At 36.6% G+C, this 23193-nt stretch overlaps 1 protein-coding gene across 2 annotated transcripts in view; it reads right to left on the bottom strand.

Annotated features, from left to right (window-relative positions):
• Positions 1-23193, bottom strand: part of CNBD1 (cyclic nucleotide binding domain containing 1) — a 258856-nt gene that overhangs the window by 130161 nt on the left and 105502 nt on the right. For both annotated transcript variants that reach the window (XM_060199270.1, XM_060199274.1), the window contains exons 5-6: positions 16804-16949; positions 8717-8898 (exon numbers count right to left, since the gene is read on the bottom strand). In XM_060199270.1, coding sequence (XP_060055253.1) covers positions 8717-8898; positions 16804-16949 — 328 coding nt within the window. The remainder of the gene's footprint in view (positions 1-8716; positions 8899-16803; positions 16950-23193) is intronic.

Here is a 23193-nt window from a genome sequence, read left to right on the forward strand (position 1 = left end):
TTGAATATTTATTATTTTCCTATTTGATAGGACAGAAAAAAGTCAAAAGAGGAAGGGAAGATAGGGAAAAAGAGAGACATACTGCTTCACCACTCAAAGTTTCCACCCAGCAAGTGAGGACCAGGTGCTTGAACCTAGTTTCTTGTGCAGGGTAACATACATTTTCAACCAGGTGTGCCACCACCCAGCTCATACTACAACTTTTGCTGTTCATCTGTTGTTGGACACCTCAGTTACTTCAAAGTTGGGTTCTTCATACGGGTGTTTTTTGTTCCTTCAGATATATCACCCGGAAAGGAATTGCCAAGTCATAAGGTAAATTCAGTTTCAGTGTTACGAGAGATCTCTTGATTGTTTTCCACAGGGTTGAATAAATTCACGTTCCCACCAGTAGTATAGAAGGTTTTCTTTTTTTTTCCTCCATCCTTACCAAGTTGGTTTTTCTGTCATTTCTGTTGTATTACATTCTCATGGGAGTAAACTGTTACCTCATTATTTTTATTTGCACTTCTCTGATCATCAGTGACTTTCTGCATTTTCTGTATATGCCTTATGTGGCTTTGGGTCTCTTATTTGATACAGATTCTGCCCATGTCCTCTTCTCATTTTTAATGGAGATTTTTGTTTCTAAGCTTGGTGAGTTTTTTGTATATTTTGGTTATTACCCAATGCACTGAGTAGTGCATTTAAAGATATCTCCTTCCATTCCCATAGGAGCCTCTATGCTTTGTTCATGGTGTCCTTTGTTGCACAGAAGCTTTTCAGTTTAATGTAATCCCATTGGTTTATTTTTGTTTTTGTTTTCCTTGAAGTTGGACTTGAGTCATAATTTCTACTTAATAGTACTTTATAATTCCTATTTGTCAACATGTGTGTGCATCCACTTGTAACTTGATGACCTTCAATTTTCATTTAAGTAACTTCTCTACCATTTACCTCTAGCTACTTTATTTACATATACTCTTACTCAAAAAAAAATCAAGATTTTTGACTAGAAAGACAGAAAATTTTGGTAATAAGGAATGCAGGCTTCAGAATCAACAAGCCTGGATCCTATTTCAACACAAATGAATATATGTAAGCTGTGTACCCTTGAACAAGTAACTAAGTCTTAGTTTTGGAAAATGTGAAACTATAAATATATACTTCAGAGAGGAGATGTGACAATTATCTAAAATGATCTATAAAATTATCCTTAACTCCCTGCAAGTATATAATAAACACTCACTAAATAACAGAACATGTTATTAGTCATCATCTTTCTCATCATTATTATCATCATCAAGCTTCTATCAATGCTAACTATATCTACTTCCTAATCTCCTCTAGGACTGTAATCAAACCAATCCACAATTATATCTGATGATTTATCTTTAGTAATATAAACAATAACACATTGGGTACTGTACTTAACACTATTACTTTAAAACCCATATTTTTATCTTTAAATATTAGATATTTTAATAGTAACATACACATTATCTTAATGAATCCTGCTTGTATCTATAAGAACATCTTTTTGAAAGTTTTTATTATCTTTCTTTATTGGACAGAGACAGCCAGAAATCAAGAGGGAAAGAGGAGATCAAAAGAGAGACAGAGAGAGACACCTGCAACACTGCTTCACCACTTGCAAAGCTTTCCCACTGCATGTGGGGATGTCTCCAGTGGCTTGAACCAGGGTTTTTGTTTGTTGTAACATGTGCTCCCAACCAGGTGCACCACCACCTGGCCCCAGAACATCTTTGTACATAGGTTTAAGACCTTGTACAATAGTTCCTGAAAAAGTTAAAATAAAGGAGGACAGAAAAGGAAAACACAAAATCAAACTTCAACTGGTTGTTTTAGGCATATAGTGCACTCAAAATGCAAGACTCTGGGGAGGAGAGGAGGGGAAGGAGTGCAGAAGGCCTTGGGGTATTAGTGCATGATGATGGAAAAGGGCCTAAATTAGTGTTCTGTAGACACCTACCACTGGGAGATGAGAAATTGTGCCAATTTGTCAACAACTGTACTGCAAACCATTAATCCCCCAGTAAAATGAGGAGAAAATTAAATACCACATTCATTTTAACAAAAATGAAACGATAAAATGTACTGGAGCTATAAAATGATGAGAATCAATCTTGGGGAGACTATCCATATTCTCTATTTTGCAGCTTCCTGTTAAATAATTTCCTTGTTGAAATCCAGTGACTAAATAAAAGAACCACATTTTCTTTGAGCTCCAAATAAGTTTATGAATCTAGAGACAAGTCATTATGATGAAAACATTTCAAATGTAAATCATAGTACCCATAAGCATCTAACTTTTGTTATTTAGTGCCATTGCCCTTTTCATTATATGAGCTACAGAAATAATAAAATATTAAGACCTATATATAACAATAATAATGTTATTTTGAAAGTCAGACTTCTGTTACTGTGAATAAGTTTTGGTGCTTTCTACTCACAAGGCCAATGAATTAAGATGCAAGTGTTTGTGTAAGAAAAGCAGATTTTAGTCAGATGGGAGAAAACCTAAGATGAGACGCCCATGGCAAAAAAATTCTTAATATTTTAGAAAATGAATATGGATTTTTTTTAATTTTTTTATTTAAGAAAGGATTAATGAACAAAAACATAAGGTAGGAGGGGCACAACTATGAATATGGATTTTTAAGGCCTAAGGATAGAGTGGTTGTGGTTGGGAAAATATTGCAGTTGGGTGGAAGCTGAGTGCAGATACCACGGTGGTTCAGTTGTGAGCAGGATAGATTGACTTTCTCAGTATGCCTCTATAAATTCTCTAGATAATGTTCTGGTAGACAAAAGAGTCTGAAAAAGGAGTTTCAATTTTACATGTACTAATGGTTAAGGTCAACCACAATTTATTTGCCCATTTCCTCAAGGTCAGCTTCTGGAACTCTAATAGCATTTGAAAACCTGAAAATCTACTCCCTTTCTCTAAGAAATTGTTAAGTTTGAGTTATTTTATGTATTTCCTGCTTATATATAATATCACCTCTCTAGTAATATTTGGAGTTTATAAAATGTAATGGTGGAAGAAGACAGTTCAATCAGTCATTCATCTAACCGTAAGTTTCCTACTGCAGAAGGATTGCACTGCCAGAAGTGACTCAAAGAGCTTGCCAATGATCTAGCAAATTAATTAAAAATTAAATATGTTTTCTCTGTGAGTCATTTTATTCCTAGGTACTTATCCAAGAGAAGTAAAAAACAAATAAACAAACAAACAAAACCACTTCATTAAAGTATGCCCATCTCTTACCCTTACCCAGATTTTGTAGTTCTTACTTTATCAGACAAGGTTAGCCTTAGAATAATTGAGGAAGTGAAATAGGAAGTCAGTTAGAAGAGGTGAGGGGTAGACATGCAGCTTCCTGGGCCAGTGGGGGGTGGGAGTGGGTGGGAGGGATGGGTCACAGTCTTTTGGTGGTGGGAATGGTGTTTATGTACACTCCTAGTAAAATGTAGTCATATAAATCACTAGTTAATTAATATGAGAGGGGGAAAATTAATTGTATGTCTCGAAGTTTTTTAAAAACACAGACTGAGTCTTATTAATATATAGGCTGTGTATTTGATATGCAGACTCTCTCAAAAGCCTAGACCAAGTAGATTAGAAGCAACCAATAGCATAGCTATATACAAGATACAGCAAACCCTAACAAAAGGACTTTTCGAAGTTAACCCAATTACCAAATAATGTGATGATAACATTAACTATCGATTGTCTTTTTGAACCCTAAGACAGCAGGAACCTCACATCTCCAATATAGAGCCTCTACTTCCTCCAGTCCTGGTACCCTTGGATAGGGCCCACTTTCCCATATGCCTCTCCCAATCCATATCAAATAATATTGCATCCGCCAATCGCAACCTAATCAACACAACGATTGCCACCTCAACATGCTTCACTTCAGACTGTGTCCAGAGACTTCACGTGTCGAATGACAACCCTTCAGCTTCATTACTCGGGTGAGACCTTTCCTGTCATAGTATTCTCTAATTCCATCCCAGGTGGTTCACTTTCTAACAAAGTCCCAAAACCTAGATACACACCAGTTTCTGTGAGAGAGAGCATACGTTCACACGAATCCATAAACTACTGCAAAATATATACCTGAAAGCAGAAGTACACTAGAGTTTGCAGTGAGTACCCCCCTAACACTTCCTCTTCACTATTCCAAGCTTTGGGTCCATGATTGCTCAACAATTTGTTTGGCTTTGTATGTTGACTCTCTTTTCAGTCACCAGATTTCAGATGCCATCAGGATGCCAGCCAGGCTTCCCTGGACTGAAGACCCCACCAATGTGTCCTAGAGCTCCGCTTCCCCAGAGACCCAGCCTAATAGGGAAAGTGAGAGGTAGACTGGGAGTATGGACCGACCAGTCAATGCCCATGTTCAGTGGGGAAGCAATTACAGAAGCCAGACCTTCTACCTTCTGCAACCCACAATGACCCTGGGTCCATGCTCCCAGAGGGATAGAGAATGGGAAAGCTGTCAGGGGAGAGGGTGGGATATGGAGACTGGGTGGTGGGAATTGTGTGGAGTTGTACCCCTCCTACCCTATGATTTTGTTAATTTATCCTTTCTTAAATAAAAAATTTAAAAAAAAAGAAGAGTATCTAGGTCTAAATAGAAACTATTTGATTAAGTACTTTATGTTTGTTTTTTTTAGGTCTAGGTCTACATAGAAACTATTTGATTAAGCACTTCATTTTTTTAGGTCTTTCTACTTGTTTGTTACACTTATTGAGTCACTGCAAACTATTGTGTATCTTTAAGGTATATATTTCCCCCTAACTTATGGATACATGTGCACATGCGCTCTATTCATGGGCCCTGGTCTATATCTATGTTCTGAAGCTTTGTTAGGAAGTGTGCCACCCTGAAAAGGAATTAAGGAATCCTATGAGCTAGCCAATGTCTCACCAGAGGAATGGAATTGAAGGGTTGCCATCCCACACCTGGCATCTCTGGACACAGCCCAAAGTGACACATGTCAAGGTGGTACTGGCTGCATTGATTTGGTTGAGATCAGTAGATGCAGTATCAAATGGTGTAGATCAAAAGAAATGTAAAGGAACAAGATGGCAGAGGACCTAGTGGGGGTTGTATTGTTAAGTGGAAAACTGGGAAATATTATGCATGTACAAACTATTGTATTTACTGTAGACTGTAAAACATTAAAGAAATTAAAAGTAAAGAGATTTTTTAAATGAGGCATGTTCCAGAGGTTTCAGGACTGAGAGAAATATAGGTTTCATAGAGAATGGAGAAATAATCTGCTGTCTTAGTGTTTAAGAAAGCAACAGATAGTTATTGTTATAACCAAGTTATATGGAAATCTGGTTTACTTTGAAAATCCCATGGTTAGGATTTACTATACCATGCAAGACCTTACCAACATTTATGTCATCTAATGCTACTTACAAATAATTATAAGATTGGTTGCTTCTGGTCTCCCTGATCTAAGACCATAGCTGATTTAATATTTCAATGAAAAATTATTATTAGAAATGTATTAACAATTTAATCCCACTGTTAAAACTCAATCAGGTTACCAATATGAAACCTTAAGTGCTTAGATTGAAGGAATATATACTCAGAACTGGAGTCTATGCATCAATTCAATCTATTTTCCCCTTTCATATTGATTTATTTATTGATTTATAAGACTATATTTTAATAGGGGTATATTTTAATACCATTCCTACCACCAAAGATCTGTGTAGATCCCTCCCTCTACCACTGCTGGTTATGTGCATCAGGAACAGCATCGTGGACCCTCCTGTAGGCCTCTATAGGACCTTGCTTTCAATATGAAGCAAAAGTGGTAGGGACTGCCTTTCTCTCCGAAGGGAGGCTGGGTCAGCATACTCTGCCACTCAAGGAAGTCTGGTCCTGAAATAAGTGCAGCCTAGACTATTTCTAGCTATGACCATAAAATTTGAGCTCAGACCTATAGGGATGCAGAAGTTACATAGGCTTCTGTGCTGAATATGGGTCCCTGATCAAATCAAAGGGATTTATATTTAATGGTATCTATAATCTTTTCCAATATTTGGGAGCTATTCTCTTCCCTGATTCAGCTTTCTAGTCCTTTTTCCAACTATGACACCATCTCCCCAATACCTTTAGCCTACCTGCATGTTAGCTGTCGAACTCAGACAAAAATTAGTAAAGTCAGGGGCCTCTTGGAATATACCTAAAATAGTTACTAGCACTTTCCAAAATGGAGACCCCCCAAATCTCATATGCTATATTCTTACCTTTAGCTTCCTGATTATTAAACAATTTGTTCTGTTTCATATCTTAATGCTTTTTAGCCACCAAGTTGCAGATGTTACCATGAAGCCAACCTGACTTTTTTGAGCAGGTGACCTCACCAATGAATCCTAGAACTGCACCTTTCCAGAGCCCTGTCCCATTAGGGAAAAAATAAAATAAGCTGGGAGTATGGACTGACCTGCCAGTGGCCAGGTCCAGTGAAGAAGCAATTCTGGGTCCATATTCCCAGAGGAATATAGAATAAGAATGCTTCCAATAGAAGGGATGGTACACGGAACTCTGGTGGTGGAGATTGTGTGGAATTGTACCCTTCTTTTGTATTATTTACTTATGAAAAGGAAACAATGACAAAGGCATAGGATAAGAGGGGTACAACTCCACACAATTCCCACCACCAGAACTCTGTATCCCATCCCCTCCCTTGATAGCTTTCCTATTCTTTAACCCTTTCGGAGTATGGACCTAAGGTTATTGTGGGATGCAGAAGGTGGAAGGTCTGGCTTCTGTAATTGCTTTCTTGCTGAACATGGGCGTTGACAGGTCAATCTATACTCCCAGTCTGCCTCTCTCTTTCCCTTGTGGGGTAGGGTTCTGGGGAATCGGAGCTCCAGGACATATTGTTGGGGTTGTCTGTCCAGGCAAGTCTGTTTGGCATAATTCTAGCATCTGGAACCTGGTGGCTGAAAAGAAAGTTAACGTATAAAGCCAAACAAGCTGTTGACTAATTAACCCTCTTATCCTACAGTCTTATCATTATTAAATCAATTAATAAAAATAAATAAATATATACGGTATGGATCTATAAAAAAGCATTTTCTATAAGAATCATTACAGTGAATGTTCATTTATTTAGAAATAACTCAGATGTCTACTGTACCATCTCCTGGACCATGAAATAACTCAGATGTCTATAAACAGAATAATGAATAAATTATAGTATTTTCTTACAATTGACTAATATTAGGAAATTAAAGCTGACATCTACTGATATCAACAGTAATGATACATAAAACAGGGCTGGTGATAAAGGAAGCTTTTATGTTTTGGTCCGTCTTTCCTTCTCTCTTTCTTTTTTTTTTTTTAATTAAGGGGGTTAATACTTTACACTGCAATCACTGACATATGTATACAATTTCATTATTAACAGACCCCAATGTTTTCTTCCTATTCTCCTTCCCTTCCCTCCCAAGAGTCCTTTGCTTTGGTGCAATACACATGCTTCTCCTTTTCTATCAAAAACAAATAAATATATAATATATTAAGATCCAGGCCATCTTAAAATCTCAAACCTATCATTCCAAAGTAAAATTTGACCTGCTCTACCCCACATGCTCCTCAAATAGTTTTCCCAAATCCAAAAAGGACATCAGGCCCCATAAATTTTCAGTCTCAAATTCTAGAAATGAACATTAAATTCTCTTTTTCCGTTCGCCCTTCAAGAGACTAGCAATTACATATAAGCATTTTATGCCAAAGAGTAAGATAGTAACATTTGCTTTCTGTTCAATAAAATTTTGGTAGCAGTATAGAAAATTAGCAAAGAGGACTATATGCTAATTACAAGGCAATGACAAAAATGAGAACCTCAAGGTAAAATCAGTAGAGGAGCAGTATAAAAAAACAGAAACACTATTAATGTTGTTTCCATAGTGTAGTGGTTATCACATTTGCCTCACACTATTAAAAAGAGTAACAGGTGAAATTAAGCTCTCACAATGTGGTAGGCATTGTTCTCAGTGCTTTAGAAAATCTCCTCGAATGCAGTGATCAAGTATGTGATCTTACGAACACAATATTGTGTTGAGCAATATTGTGAGCAATGAAGAACCTGAAACATATGATCTCAGTATGTTGCCCGTATTTCTAAAGTTATCTTTCTCGGTGTGATTCCATTACATGTACTCTTAAAAGAGATGCCATCAAGACCACTGCAAAAGGTCACAAAACCTGGGCAGGACACAAATGTAGTCTGCAGCTCCTCTATAATATCAACTGAACTGACTCTACTCTTTGAGACTATGATGGTTAGCGTTGTTCAGGAAATAAACAGGATATGCACATGATCTTAATTTGTTTTAAGATGATCCTCCATTATCTTTGCCTCCTTTTTTCTCAACTAGCATGACCCCTCAGTGTTCATCGAACTTCTCTTTCTTCTTTTAATGACATTCCCACATTAACCATTCCAATATATCAAATATATGTGCAACTCCTGATGGAGGAAAGCAGGCTGCTGAAGGCATTGCTTACAGAAACTTTTAAAACAAATTTCAAAATCTAATGTTAAATTTTTTTGGTTTTAAAGGATGTCTTGTCATAGCTATTGCATGATTGAGGATATTAGGCTTTAAATGTCTAGAATAGATAATATTTGACAATGACGATAATTTGTTGCTTATGGAAAAAATATTCCTTACTATTGGGTCACTTTCAGAAATGGTAGAATTTTCAAAGTCTTCACTGAAAATATGGCTGTGTACGTTCTCGGGCTGGGGAGAGGAGGTTGTTAATTTGCCTTCTTCAGTGACTTTTTTACCTCTCTGAATTTTAAGTCGAGCTTGGCCTTTCAGTATCACATACAATCCATCATTTGCATCCACTAAAACAAAACAAAGACCAAAAATGTGTGCATTAGATTTTATTTCCCATGCTTTGATATAGATATGACCACAACACAGATTACACTTGCTTCATCTTTATAAGAATGCTTACTTAATGTTACACTTCGGCATTGACAATTTACTCAATTAAAAAGAATAAGACACATTTGGAGTATCCATTTCTGACATTTATGGTGATCAATTCTATCATGAAACTGACAAATTTAACAAAGAGGCATAGTAGCATTATTATTATTATTTTTTTTTACCAGAACACTACTCAGTCTCTGGCTTATTTTGGTGCTGGGGATTGAACCTAGGACTTTGGAGCCTCAGTTTCTTTGCATAACCATTATGCTATCTACACCTGCCCCAGCATTTGCTTAATATACGTAAGATATTATGAGAAGAAATAGAAAAAGACCCCGAGCTGTAATAAATGTTTACTTCCCCTCAAAAATGAGATTTTTGCCTATTTTACATACCTACTATTCACTTTCACTTTTCATTTCTCTGGATATGATGAAGATCATTCACAGAAATTAAAGGATTGTAGAGAGGAAGAATAGTTATTACTAGGAAAAAGAGATACTTTCCAATATTTCTCCTGCTCTATATTGTAACTTTCCACAATCTGTCATCTGTTGATTCCCAGTATTAAACTGTGTGTCTGTAGGCATAGCAGCTGTATTCATTTGTAAGAATTAAAGCAGCAGTACATCAAAACTAGGTATTCTCTCTACATTTCTCAATTATCTTAATGACTCTGTAGGACTGGAGAAGTTAATTCAAATGCTGTGAGGTGTTTTTTGTTGGTAGTGGTGTTTTGTTTTGTTTGTTTTTTTCTTTGCCTCCAGGGTTACTGCTGGAACTCTGTGCCTGCACTATGAATCCACTGCTCCTGGAGGCTATTTTTTCCCTTTTGTTGCCCTGGTTATCATTGTTATTATTGCTGTCGTTGTTGTTGGATAGGACAGAGAGAAATCGAGAAGAGGGGAAGACAGAAAGGGGGAGAGAAAGAGAAACCTGCAGACCAGCTTCACTGCCTGTGAAGAGGATAATTCCACACAATTCCCACCTCCTGATATTCACATCCCATGCCCTCCCTTGAAAGCTTTCCTATTCTTTATCCCTCTGGGAGCATGGACCCATGATCATTATGCTTTTCTTTTTTTTTTTCCAGTGTTATTACTGGGCTCAGTGCCTGCACCATGAATCCACCGCTCCTGGAGGCGGCCATTTTTTTCCCCTTTTGTTGCCCTTGTTGTTGTAGCCTCGTTGTGGTTATTATTATTGCCGTTGTTGATGTTGTTCATTGTTGGACAGGACAGAGAGAAATGGAGAGAGGAGAGGAAGACAGAGAGGGGGAGAGAACGATAGACACCTGCAGACCTGCTTCACCACCTGTGAAGCGACTCCCCTGCAGGTGGGGAGCCGGGGGCTCGAACCGGGATCCTTACGCTGGTCCTTGTGCTTTGCTCCACATGCGCTTAACCCACTGTGCCACTGCTTGACCCCCCATTATGCTTTTCTTACCCTTCTCAAACTGGCTTTTGAGGTCATGGATGCTTCAGCCACATACCTCATAATCTAGGTGGTGTCATATTCTTGACTAGTTGTTTGGTATGTGAGAAGCAGTGAAATTAAGAATGATCTATGTTACCTTCTTGGTAATGCCACCCTCTGTTTCACATTTTGAGTATTTCTGAAGTTGCAAAGTATTTTGAACTAATTGGTAGTGTCTTATAAATACTGTCAGTAGGCTGCACTTGTGTTCTTGTCTGCTCATGAATGAACTTGTTTGTAACTCTTTTTACATTGTCATTGTTTCACTTTAGTTAATACACATGAGCTTCACTATATTTATTGGGTTTAATTTTCTCTAGAATTGAGGTTTGTATGTATGTATGTATGTATGTATTTACTTTTGCCTCCAGGGTTATCGCTGGGGCTCAGTGCAGGCGATACGAACCCACTGATCCTAGAGGCCATTTTCCCCATTTTCTCCCTTGTTGTTGTTGTTATTGTTGTTATTGCTATTTATTTATTTTTGTCTCCAGGGTTATTGCTGGGACTTCATGCCAGCAAGACGATTCCACTACTCCCAGTGGCCATTTTTTCTATTTTTTTAATTATTATTATTGGATAGGACAGAGAGAAACCAGGAGAGAAGAGGAAGACAGAGAGTGACAGAGAAACATACACCCCTACAAACTTGCTTTTCCATTTGTGAAGCACCCTCCCTGCAGGTGCAGAGCCAGGGGCTTGAAACTGGATCATTGTGTGGTTCCTTGCTCTTGGTACTATGTGCACTTAACTGGGTGTGCCACTGCCCGCCCCCCTATCACTTTTATAGAATATCATAATATACTCTGCAGATAGAGATCAAACTTCATAGTATAATTAAATTCAGACCAATGCTACAGAAAGGATATAGGATATCAAGTATCATTCTTCTGAAGAATCTTTTCTTTTTTTTTAACAGACAATAGCATTACCATGTAGAAGTAGTCACATGGGAAAAGATCATGAAAGCAATGGTTTTGATATCTATGATCCATGATCATAGAAAGCCTAGTCATCCTAGATTTCCCAATAAAGAAGTTTCACAAATGTATGTTATATTTTACTCTAGTAAAGGCTTGTTGGCTTAAAGATGAAGCAAAGGGTAAAAGAAAGCAAGATTTATTTCACATTCAAAAGCTTGGCTCTACTATTCACTTGTGAATAACATCAGTCTTGAAACACTAGAAGGGGACAGTGAAGTTCATTCTGCACAGTTAAGAGTCTACCCTTCATGTAATGATTGATGATAGTAAAAGGAATTTAAACATCATGAAATATTGTTCCTCCAATATAAGATATTAGAGAAAAGGTAATGAAAATATCAATAATTTCTTTTTTTTCTGTGACAGCATCCCCTAAGTATGTTTCACATATTTGCTCCTAAGAAATAAAAGCATGGTGAAAAATTATGATTTAGAAGCAGTTATGCAATGTCCCACAGGAAATACTCAGTGCACACTGACATATTGAAGTCTTTGAACATACTGATTTTTAAAACTTACTTAATTTTATCTAAGCCATTATTTTACAAATCTGTTTTCTCAGGAAATTCACTTCATTATTTATATTTTAAAGTTAAACTGATTTGTTCTAAAGATTTTGATTTATAATTACTGGGATATCAAGGAGATTATGTACATAAATAATATCAATCTCTTAGTGTCTCAAATTGTTTTCTGTAAAGTACTATAAAAATAATTTATACAAATGATACAATATTACTCATTCACAGAAAGGAAATAATTTGATTATATGATACATAGTGAATGAACACAAAAATATGGTAAGTGAATATAGGCAATGCAAAAGGCCACATATTAAGTGATTCCATACTTAAAAAGTCCAAAATAGGTATATTTACAAAGACAGAACACAGGCTATTTAGGTTCATGATTATTAGTCGACAACTTATTTGGCTTTATATGTTAACTCTCTTTTCAGCCATCAGATTCTAGATGCTAGCATGATGCCAACCAGACTTCCCCAGACAGAGAACCCCACCAATGTGTCCTGGAGCCCCGCTTCCCCAGAGCCCCACCCCACTAGGGAATAAAGAGATAGGCTGGGAGTATGGATCCACCTACCAAAGCACATGTGCAGCGGGAAAGCAATTACTGAAGCCAGACCTTCCACCTTTTGCATCCCACAATGACCTTGGGTCCATACTCCCAGAGGGATAAAGAACAGAAAAGCTATAAGGGGAGATGAGATGCAGAGTTCTGACAGTGGGAATTGTGTGGAGTTGTACCCCTCTTATCCTATGGTTTTGTCAATGTTTCTTTTTTATAAATAAAATAAAATACAGGCTAAAGGAAAATGACTGTTGGATTATATAATATTTTATTTTAGGGTTCTAAAATGTCTTGAAAATCACGTCTGAAATTGTCCAACATTTTAAATGCACTAAATACCACTGTATTGTACACAAAAATAGATCATAGTTAACTGTACTCATATAACTTTACATATATTTATTTATACCAAAGTACTTTTCAACTATGGCTTATAGTGTCGCTGGGGATTAAACCTAGAATCTTGAAGCCTCAAGCATGAAAGGCTCTTATATAACCACTATGCTATCTCCTCAGTTCTTTATCTTAATTTTTAAAGGGATTTTTGCAATAAAGTTCAAACTCCATGAAAGCCCTTGTTTCGTATGTTTTGTAAAATTACAACCTAATGTTAGAATACATTGATCTCAGCCCTAAAGAAGTTCACTACATTAGCAGTTACCTCATGTTCTACTTTCCTAAATCCATGGTAATCTCCAGTACTTTTCTCTATGTATCTGCTTATTCAAACCATTTCATAGTGATGAAATCATAGATTGTCTAGATTTAGCATGAATTTTCAAGGTTTATTCAGACTGAAGCATATACAAGGGCCTAATTTCTCTTTATTGCCAAATAACAAAGATATATCACTTTTAAAATAAAAATCCTCTCATCTATTGATAGATTTTGGACTATGTCATTTGGGTGCTACTGTTGGTAAAGCTACAACATTTGCATTATGTTTTAAATGAATATCTTTTCAGTTCTCTGTTATATGTCCAGGAGTAGAAAGATTAGGTCAAATGGTAGCATTATGTTTAATATCTGAGAAGTTTCAAAACCATTTTCTAAAGATTAGGATACAGAGGTCACATAGACTCCTAAGCTGAATACGGGCCCCAGATCAGATCAAATTGATGGGGCTTACAGTCAACAGTATTTATACACCTTTCCCATATTTGGAAGCCACTCTCTTCCCTGATCCTTTTTCCTGTCCTTTTTCCAGTCATGACACCATTTCCCCAGACAATAACTTGGATCCACCTGCAAAGCAGATGTCAGGCTCAGAATAAAAAAACAAACAAAAAAAAAACTAGTATAGTCATGAGCCCTTTGGAATATAACTAATAGGACTACTGACTATCTACAAAACAGAGACACCCCCCCCCAACTCTTCATCTGAACTATTCCAGCCTTTAGGTTCATGATTAGTCAACAATGTGTTAGGCTTTATATGTTAACTCTCTTTTCAGCCACCAAGTTCCAGATGCTAACATGATGCCAACTGGTCTGCCTGGGGCAGAAGACCCTACCAATGTGTCCTGGAGCCCAAATTCTCCAGAGCCCCACCCCACTAGGGAAAAAGAGAGGTAGACTGGGAGTATGGATTGACCTACCAACCCCCATGTGCAGCGGGGAAGCAGTTACAGAAGCCAGACCTTCCTCCTTCCGCATCCAGTAATGACCCTGTGTCGATACTCCCAGAGGGACAAAGAATAGGAAAGCTATCAGGGGAGGGGGTAGGATACAGAGTACTCGTGGTAGGAATTGTGTGGTATTGCACCCCTCTTATTTATTTTACGGTTTTTGTCAGTGTTTCCTTTTTATAAATAAAAAATTTTTAAAAAAGAAAGGAGACAGAGAAATTGTGTGAGTAATTAGGAAGCTACTGAAATAAGGAAGCTCCAAAGATCCCATGACCAGAAAAGGGAGAATAAGGTAGAAACATTTGTGTTGAATTGACTTAAAGTCAGTAACCTAGTGATGAGGGGATACTAGGGGGAATACTTCAACCGCAGGGGGGGAGAGTGCATGAATAAAGAAAGAAGAGAAAGAAGGACACCCAGTTGGGTTTGTTTTTTAAGCTGCAAGAACAAAAAGATCTACAAAGGTCAGATATTTAACAAGTGGACTGCTTTCACAGTGAAACAGATCTGAGCTGGCTTTAAAACTCAAGAGAAGGATTTTGACACAGGTAGGTACAAACATAGACTTTGACGTTTTTGTGAATGTTTGAAACTATGCTATACTGAAATATGAATTTTAGTTCCTTATTTAATATAATTTATCACATAAAGGTTGATACTCTAAAAGAATGAAACTTCAATTTTAGTAGTTAGTTGTGTAAGTTATTACAAAAACATCAAAAATAATTTTATTTCACACCAGAGTTTTTGGTAAAGCTCCTCACCTGCAATTACATTTAAATAGTTTGCTTTCATTTTTAAATATGATTTCATGGATTTATGATAAAGTAATTTTGATTGCTATATTCTAGCTAAATAACAGTCTAAGATTGACTATTTCCTTTTCTTCCCCCTCAAATTTTGTTTTCAGCAGTCTTCTATGATTTAACTTTTCAGTTTAATTTGTATTAAATAAAATCAATTATGAGAGTAAAGCATTGAAGTATTTGAAAGATGTTAATTTTTCAATTTTTCAGTAGACACATATTCTCTAAAATTCTAGTTGAGTTCAAATGTCATGATATTTAGAAACCACTTTATTAAAATAGTGGCACAATGGACAAAGATTGGTGTTAATATCAAAAATAAAGTATAGTGAAATTCAGTTATAGTAAAAAAAATAGTCCTATGATATTTTGTCCCTCAAGGTCTCCATCTGTTAATAGTAATAATATCTACTTTTATTTGCTATTGTGAGGAATAATCAAGTGATATTTCTGAACCTATAGCACAAATTTATTAAATACATTCAATTCATCTTTTCTAATAGGTACACAATAAGATAAAAACAAAAAATATTTGGACTCTGTCGACATAAATAAATATGATTGAGTGCATATATTTATCTTTTTTTTCTCTCTTCCAAATTAAAATCTAAAAGATTTATATTAATGCATGGAATATATCCTTAGTAAATGATTTATAAATTAAAATTAGGAAACTAAAATGTTTGAAGAGGTTTTACCACACCCAACCCATTAGTCAGTATGTAGACTTGATAAGTAATCAGTAAGACTGCTAGCTCTTTTAATTATTAAAACCAATGCCAGAGAGCTATTAAATATTTATATCAGTCAGTAGTTTGCAAAAACAGTCAAGCATCTAGGAATAAACTTAGTATAGGTAAACATCTTATACATCAAAAAACAAAAAAAAAAGTCATTATTTAAGGTACTAGATATGTAAGGAAATGGAACGATATCCCATGTTCACGGAATGTAAGACATTATCTAAACAACCATTCTACCCAGATTCCTAGAAAGATTTAATGTGATTTTTATCAAGGTCCCACCAAATTTCTTCAAGAGAATAGAACAAAAGCTACAAAAGTTTATCTGAAACCAGAAAATGACTGGGATCACCAAAGTAATCTTAAGAAAATAAAGAACAAGAGTGAAGGAATCATACATCCTAACTTCAAATTATACTAGAGGGTAATTGTAATAAAACTGACTGGTTACTGGAACAAAAATGAACACAAAGAACAATGGAATAGAATTGAAGCCCCAGGAATAAGCTTTCACACCTAGGGGCAACTAAATTTTGACAGTGGGAACCACAACATTAAATGGAGAAAGAAGAGTTTTTTCAACAAATGGTTTTGGGGAAATTGATTTGAAATGTGCAAACTAAGGAAACATGGGCCAGAGCATAACACCAAGCACAAAAGTCAACTCCAAATAAATCAAAGACATGGACATTAGACTAGAAATCATCAAATATAAAGAAAACATTTGCAGAACACTTCACAGTCTGTGCTTCGCATCTGAAAAGGTGGCTACCAGACAAGTATCATCATCTGGAATTACTTGAAAATGCAAATTAAAACCCATCTCAGACATTAGTGATTGAATCCAGTAATTTGTTTCAGTGAGTTTGATGTCTCTGAAGTATTGTTTAAAGTGGAGAAACTCTAGTATGTCTCTTCAAATGTAAGTAGTAAAGTGTGAAGTGTTATTCATTCCACTACTTAAAACTTTACAAATGAGATATATCCACAGAGCATATATGTTTTCACATTGTAAGTGTAATTCTGATAGAGAATTCAGGATAGTGACATACATTTTATCTTGAAAATTCCCCTATATTAGATCATTACCTGTGCTGCCTTTAATCCAAGTTTCAGAAAAAAGATTCTCACTAAGTGTTTTCAGATATTCATCATTTAGTTGAGAGGTTAATTCTGGAATCGTTTTCAGCATCTTCCAAACAAAAACATGTTCACGTCTCGTCCTGTGAACAGGCCTAAAAAAATAATTGCAGATTGAAGAAGCATGGTATAAACACAAAAACACAAACTAATCTCCAAGACCCTATTCTTCAATGTTTGATTTATTTATCCTTTTTATATAAGGGATGCTTAAAGTTATCTGCTATAAGGGTTTCAGTACCAATTTCAGTGTAGGGATGTATTTGCCAAACATGTGTTCAATGTTCCAATTCAATTCTGGCACTACCTGTTGTGACCCCTGCAGGAGTTTGGGACTACTAGCATACAAATGGCCTCACCCTGAGGCAGGACACACAGAGAAGGGAAGGTAAAAAGCACTTGGAGCAGGTTGGGCTCTTTGGCTGCTTCTTCTTCTGGTCAGAAGCACGGAGGTGTGCCCTGGTATCTGCCATGGCTGCTTCTCCTGGGAACTGAACACGTGTGACTGCCAGCCGGTAAACTTTGAGACCCCTCTACAGCCATGAGCAACCTTTACCAGAGCTGATAATTGTTTATCTTATGGAACTAAACTTTTGATAACTATACTCAGACTTTATGGACCTAGCATACTCTTAACCCTTGATAATAAGTGCTTATTTTGCCTTTTACCTGTTTCACCCTAACAAACCTTGTGTTATTTAAACCAGTTCCCAGCTCCCTGCTGTGAATCTTTTCACACACCTCAGCAGCCCTCACTAACCCCTTATTAAGTTAAATTACAACAACTACCTACCAGGAAATAGCTGTCAACAGGTTAAGGGTTTAGTCACACAAGACTTCCAGCCCCATTTTTTAGATACCTTCTAAAGCTTCTGTGCTTCTGACCAACTGTCTACCAGCTGGAGGCCTGAAGCACCTTCTCCTTGTGCTTTTGATGCCAGTTGAAAGTGCAAATTGTTACTCATATTCCTGACTGACTGGCTATTAATCAGAAGTATCCAGGACTCACTCATCGGCTGAAATAATTTTCTAGATGGATCACAGGACTCAAAAGACATAGTTTACTTGGATTACAAGTTTATTACAAAAAGCTATAACTCAAAATGATTAGATGAAAGATACATAGGACAATATCTAGAGAAAGGGTATCTTTCTCCCCATTTAACCTGAAAGCTCTCCCAACCATGTATATTTCATTGCGTACGTATGTTTGATTAATTAATTAAACAGATGTAGATACAAACTTCAGGTCTTCTCTTTGACTCCGAGATCAGGAAGTGGGGTTAGAAGTTTCAAAACTCTGATTGATCATGTACTTTGGCTCCATGGGCAACTGGTTCCCCTGTCTGAAATTTTCTGAATGTCACTTTATTATTAATAGAATGACACCTCTTTTATAACCCTCAACACTTATGAAAGATGGAAACTTTGGGGATCTATGAGTCATAGGACTAATGGATAAAGACCAAATGTGTATGAAAAATATATTTTGGAAAACTATTGTAAAGATCTGCTAAGTAGGAGAAAGTGAATTTGGACACTCAAATATGCAGGTTTTCTGAGAGTATCCCATTTAATAGACACAATATCTTTTGTTCCATTTTGTGAGCTTACATTTGTGTGTGCATACAACTGGAAGTTAATAAAAATTACATTGTATTGTGTATTATAAGAAGAGGCCAAAACACTAGTTTGGTAGATTATTAAAAATAGTCTGGGGCTGGGTGGTGGCACACCTGGTTGAGTGCACACATTATAGTCTGTAAGGACCCAGGTTTGAGCCCCTGGTTCCCACAGGGTGAAAGTTTTGTGAACGTTGAAGCAATACTTCAAGTGTCTCTGTCTCTGTCCCTCTCTATTTTCCCATCCTCTTTCTATTTTCGGCTATCTTCATCAAATAAATAAAGATTATAAAAAGATTTTTGAAAATAGTCTGAAAAATGTGTCTCTTTGTGTAAATTATTTTAAAATGAATATTTAAGATGCAATAATAAATATTTGTATACAAAAATTGCAGGGCACAGGTAGATAGCATAATGGATAAGCAAAGAGACTCTCATGCCTGAGGTTCTGAGGTTCCAGGTTCAGTCACCCACACAACCCTAAAATAAAGCTGATCAGTGCTCTGTTAAAAAAAGAAAAGAAAAACTCCATAATATCATAATCATACCTATAATATGTTGATTTGGGAACAAAACACATTGGCAAAAAAGACAAAAATATCATTTTTGTTCAGTATAAAAATATTTGATATATTAGCTGACTATAATAATTTGAAAGGCAGACCAAGTGCTGAAGGAACTTGCTGTGTTTGAAAGAGGTAGCCAGTTATTTTACATTGTTTGTTCAGACTTATCTGTAGTAATGCATTACTAGTTGACTAAATCTGACCAGTTTTAAGAATAAAAATGAATAGAGAAGACCCCAAAAATGTTGGTATGCTTCTAATTCTGCTTCTAAAAACCCCTTCTGTTTCATTTGGTTTAATCCCCCCTGCTTAACGCTGTATTCTATTTACATAACCACTGTTAACTAAGCACCACCCTGCCTGCAGGGCATTGGCTTAATCCCCACTGGTTCATGATGTCTTTTTGCTCCACCCCCTCTTTTAGTACACCCTGATTTGCACCAGTCACTTTTCGCTCCACCCTCTCTACGTCACATCCTGTTTCCGCCCTACTTAGCAAGTATATATAGGATTGTGTTTTTAGTTTAGTTTAGTTTAGTTTAGCTTGGCTTAGATTGTGCTGCATTCAGCATGAATAAAGACTGATCTGCGTACCACTCAGCCATGAGTCCCTGGTCATCTGTCTCCCATCAGTGAAGCTCAGCCTGGCACAAAAATATGAGCAAAACATGAGACGTAACCATAAAATGTCAAAAACCTTTTGATCCAGCAGGAAATGAAAATATCTGATCACCAACTAACTATTCTTAATTCTCAATTAAATATAAACACTTAAAACTATGGCAAAGTTTTCATTAAAAACTTTACCTTGATGGGCTGGGCAGTGGCGCACCTGTGTAAGCACACATAGTACTATGCATAAGAGCCCTTACGAGGACCCAGGTTCAAGCCCCACTAGGCACCTGCAGTAGGGATGCTTAACTAGCAGTGAAGCAGGTCTGCAGGTATCTATCTTTCTCTCTCCTTATCTTCCCCACCCCTCTTAATTTCTCTCTGTCCTATCAAATAATTTTAAAAAAAAATAGTCACTGGGTGCAGTGGATTCATACTGCCTGCACCAAGACCCAGTGGAAAAAAACAAAAAAGGTTTACTTTCAAGGGCCAACTGGTGATGCACCTGTTAAGCACACATATTCCCATGCACAGAGACCTGGTTCATGCCCCCCGGTCCCCATCTGCAAGGAGGAAGCTTCATGAACAGTGAAGCAGTACTGCAGGTGTCTCTTGCCTTTCTCCCTATCTGGCCTCTCCATTTCTGTCTCTATACAAAATAACTTAAATTTTTTTTAAGTTTTAAATTCTCATAAGCCTATTTATTTATAGAAGAACTTAATACATTACAGACTAAAAATAATGTTCAGAGTGAAGAAATAATAAAGCATAAGTAAGATGTAGAATAAAATCTTTGGTCATTGGTACAAGCTTCAAGAGACAAATAGGATATAAATCTTTATAAAGAGTTACCTTTATCCACTGGGATATGCTCCAAGATCCCCAGTATCTGCCTGAAACAATGGATAATAATAAACCCTATAAATTCTACATATTTTTTTTCTGTACGATAATCCCTCCATAACTTCATGGTCCAGATCCTCTGTTTTAATCAAGCACGGATAAAAAATATGGATCGTCTAACTACTGCTATGATTGTGCCTGTACTGAACATATAGATTTTTGTCATTACATGCTAAATACTAAAGTATGATATCTATTTACATAGGACATGCATTATATTAGGTGAAATATAAAATTCAAAGATTATTTCAAGTATGCCAGAGGAAATGTATAGTTATATACAGATACTGCACCGTTGAACTTATTTGTGTTTTTATGATAATCAAAAAGTTCAAGATTAAGTAAAACCAGCTTCATTTAACTTATCACTATATATAAAGTAAATGCTTTCACATTCACAGTAAAGCAGATAGTTCCTTTTTACTGAAATAAATGATAGTATAACATTTTATGAGTCAGGTGTGCATCATTAAAAATCATCCTCTGTACTTATCACATTAAGGTCACCACCAAACTATGCCATTTTATACAAAAGACATAGCATCAACATATTTTATCACCTATTGGGGATCCAAGAACCAACACAGAGATACTTAAAGGCAAGTGTACAAACATAAATACAATGAAATTTAAGTCACAAATTAGAGAAGGTCCTTGATTGATAAAATAATAATAAAATAAAATGTAACAATAGACTATAATAAAATTTATGTGCATATGATCTCTCAACACATTTTATTGTATATAATACTGAAAGTATCCAGTTGCCTATAGATGAGTGAAACTATGGAATGTAAATATGGGAGGCTAATGCTGTGTGGGACTATGTGAAAGCTTGGTAGAGCTTAGGGGAGCTCTCCCATCCTTGGATGGAGGTCTGGAAAGACACCCTACTTGTTAGCCTCTCCCGTATAGGGATGAACTAAGAGGGAAGTCTTCCATGACTCAGTTTACCCTTGTTAGTCTCTCAAGCCCACAGAAAACCTACAAGCCTCTTACATTTAGTTTCCTCTACTAGCAGGCCAAATGGCTGCCTGCTTGAGGGTTCACTCAAAGTTCACTATAGTCATTCAAAGTTCACACGTTCACTATAAGTTCACCTTTTGATCATATAAGAGAACGTACTCTATCATGCATCCTTGCCAATACCTTGGCAATGAGACCCCCACATCTTTTTCCTTTTCTTTGATATCTATGATTTACATCAAGCCTTGTCTCTGTTTCATCTCACTCTACTGCTTTAGCCACTATGTTTTTCTTAATACCTTTGGATAATTAAGATGCCTGCATGGAAAACAATTGCCTTGACCTTTTGGTATCACATTAATTGTTGTCATTTGGGTGTACCCCTCCCCACTATAGGGGCAAGCTGACCTTTAAGAAACCTGTAATTTCTGACATATGTGAAAAATGTTCTTTGTTCTATTTGCTATAAAGCCTTGTGTTCTACCTTAAATAAACTAGAGGTTCATACTAGGATCTCTCCTGGCGCTTTCTTTCTTTGTACGTTGTCCCTTGAACCAGTAGCTGGAAGGTCAGTGGTTTACCTCCTGGTTGGAGGCACTCCATGTGAGTGCCAGCAATGTTGTAGTGTCTTTTATCTGTCTCTCTTTCTTCCCCCTTAAAAATGAGGGCCTGAAATAGTGGAAATGTGTAGACACAAAACCCAGTGAAAACTCTGAGGAGAGAGAATAGGGAAAGAGAGAGAGTGAGAAGACAAAACCTTTCATATAGTAAAATCAAAAGATTGTCCTCTTTTGGGGTGGGGGACTGATTAAGGATCTAATTTTCAAAACCATCACTGTCATTTTTTTCTAATACCTGCCTAGCTAATTGCGATAGCTGCTATAAATCAATGGCTAAAAACTGTTTCCATTGCTTCTTTTTGCTGAGTGTGAGTTTTTTTCCCCTTCTCTTTTTAGGAGGTTAACGGTTTACAGTACAATTATTGTAACATGGGTACTATCTCACCAGTATAAGTTTCTACAAAACACTTTCACCTTCAAACTAGGTCCAACATCATGTAAGAGGACCTGAAGCCACCCCCCACCCCCACCCCCAACACACACACACACACACACACACACACTCCAAGCTCTCCCTCCCTGTCATCCTTCCCCAGATTCCTTTGCTTTGATGCAATACACCAAACCAGTCCAAGTTTTACTTTGTGTTTTCCCTTTCTGTTCTTATTTCTTAAGTTCTATCCATGAATGAAATCATTTCTTATTCATCCTTCTCTTTCTGGCTTATCTCACTTAAGATGATTCCTTCAGGCTTTGTCCAAGATGACTTAAAGAAGGTGGTTTTATCATTCATAATAGCTGAGTAGTATTTCATTGTGTATATATATCACAACTTTCTTGGCTACTCATCTGTTTTTGGACACCTAAGTTGCTTCCAGGTTTTTGGAAATTACAAACTGTGCTGCTATGAACAAAGTATATATAGATATCTTTGGGGGGATGTGTTTGTTTCCTTATGATACATTCCCAGAAGAGGAGTTGCCAGGTTATAGGGTATATTCATTTCTAGCCTTCTGAGAATTCTCCAGACTGTTCTTCACAGGGCTAGACCAATTTAAATTCCCATAAGCAATGTAGAAGGGATACTTTACAACATCTGGAATTATTGTA

Source organism: Erinaceus europaeus, chromosome 1 (genome assembly GCF_950295315.1).
Source record: "Erinaceus europaeus chromosome 1, mEriEur2.1, whole genome shotgun sequence".
Classification (NCBI taxonomy): Eukaryota; Metazoa; Chordata; class Mammalia; order Eulipotyphla; family Erinaceidae; genus Erinaceus; species Erinaceus europaeus.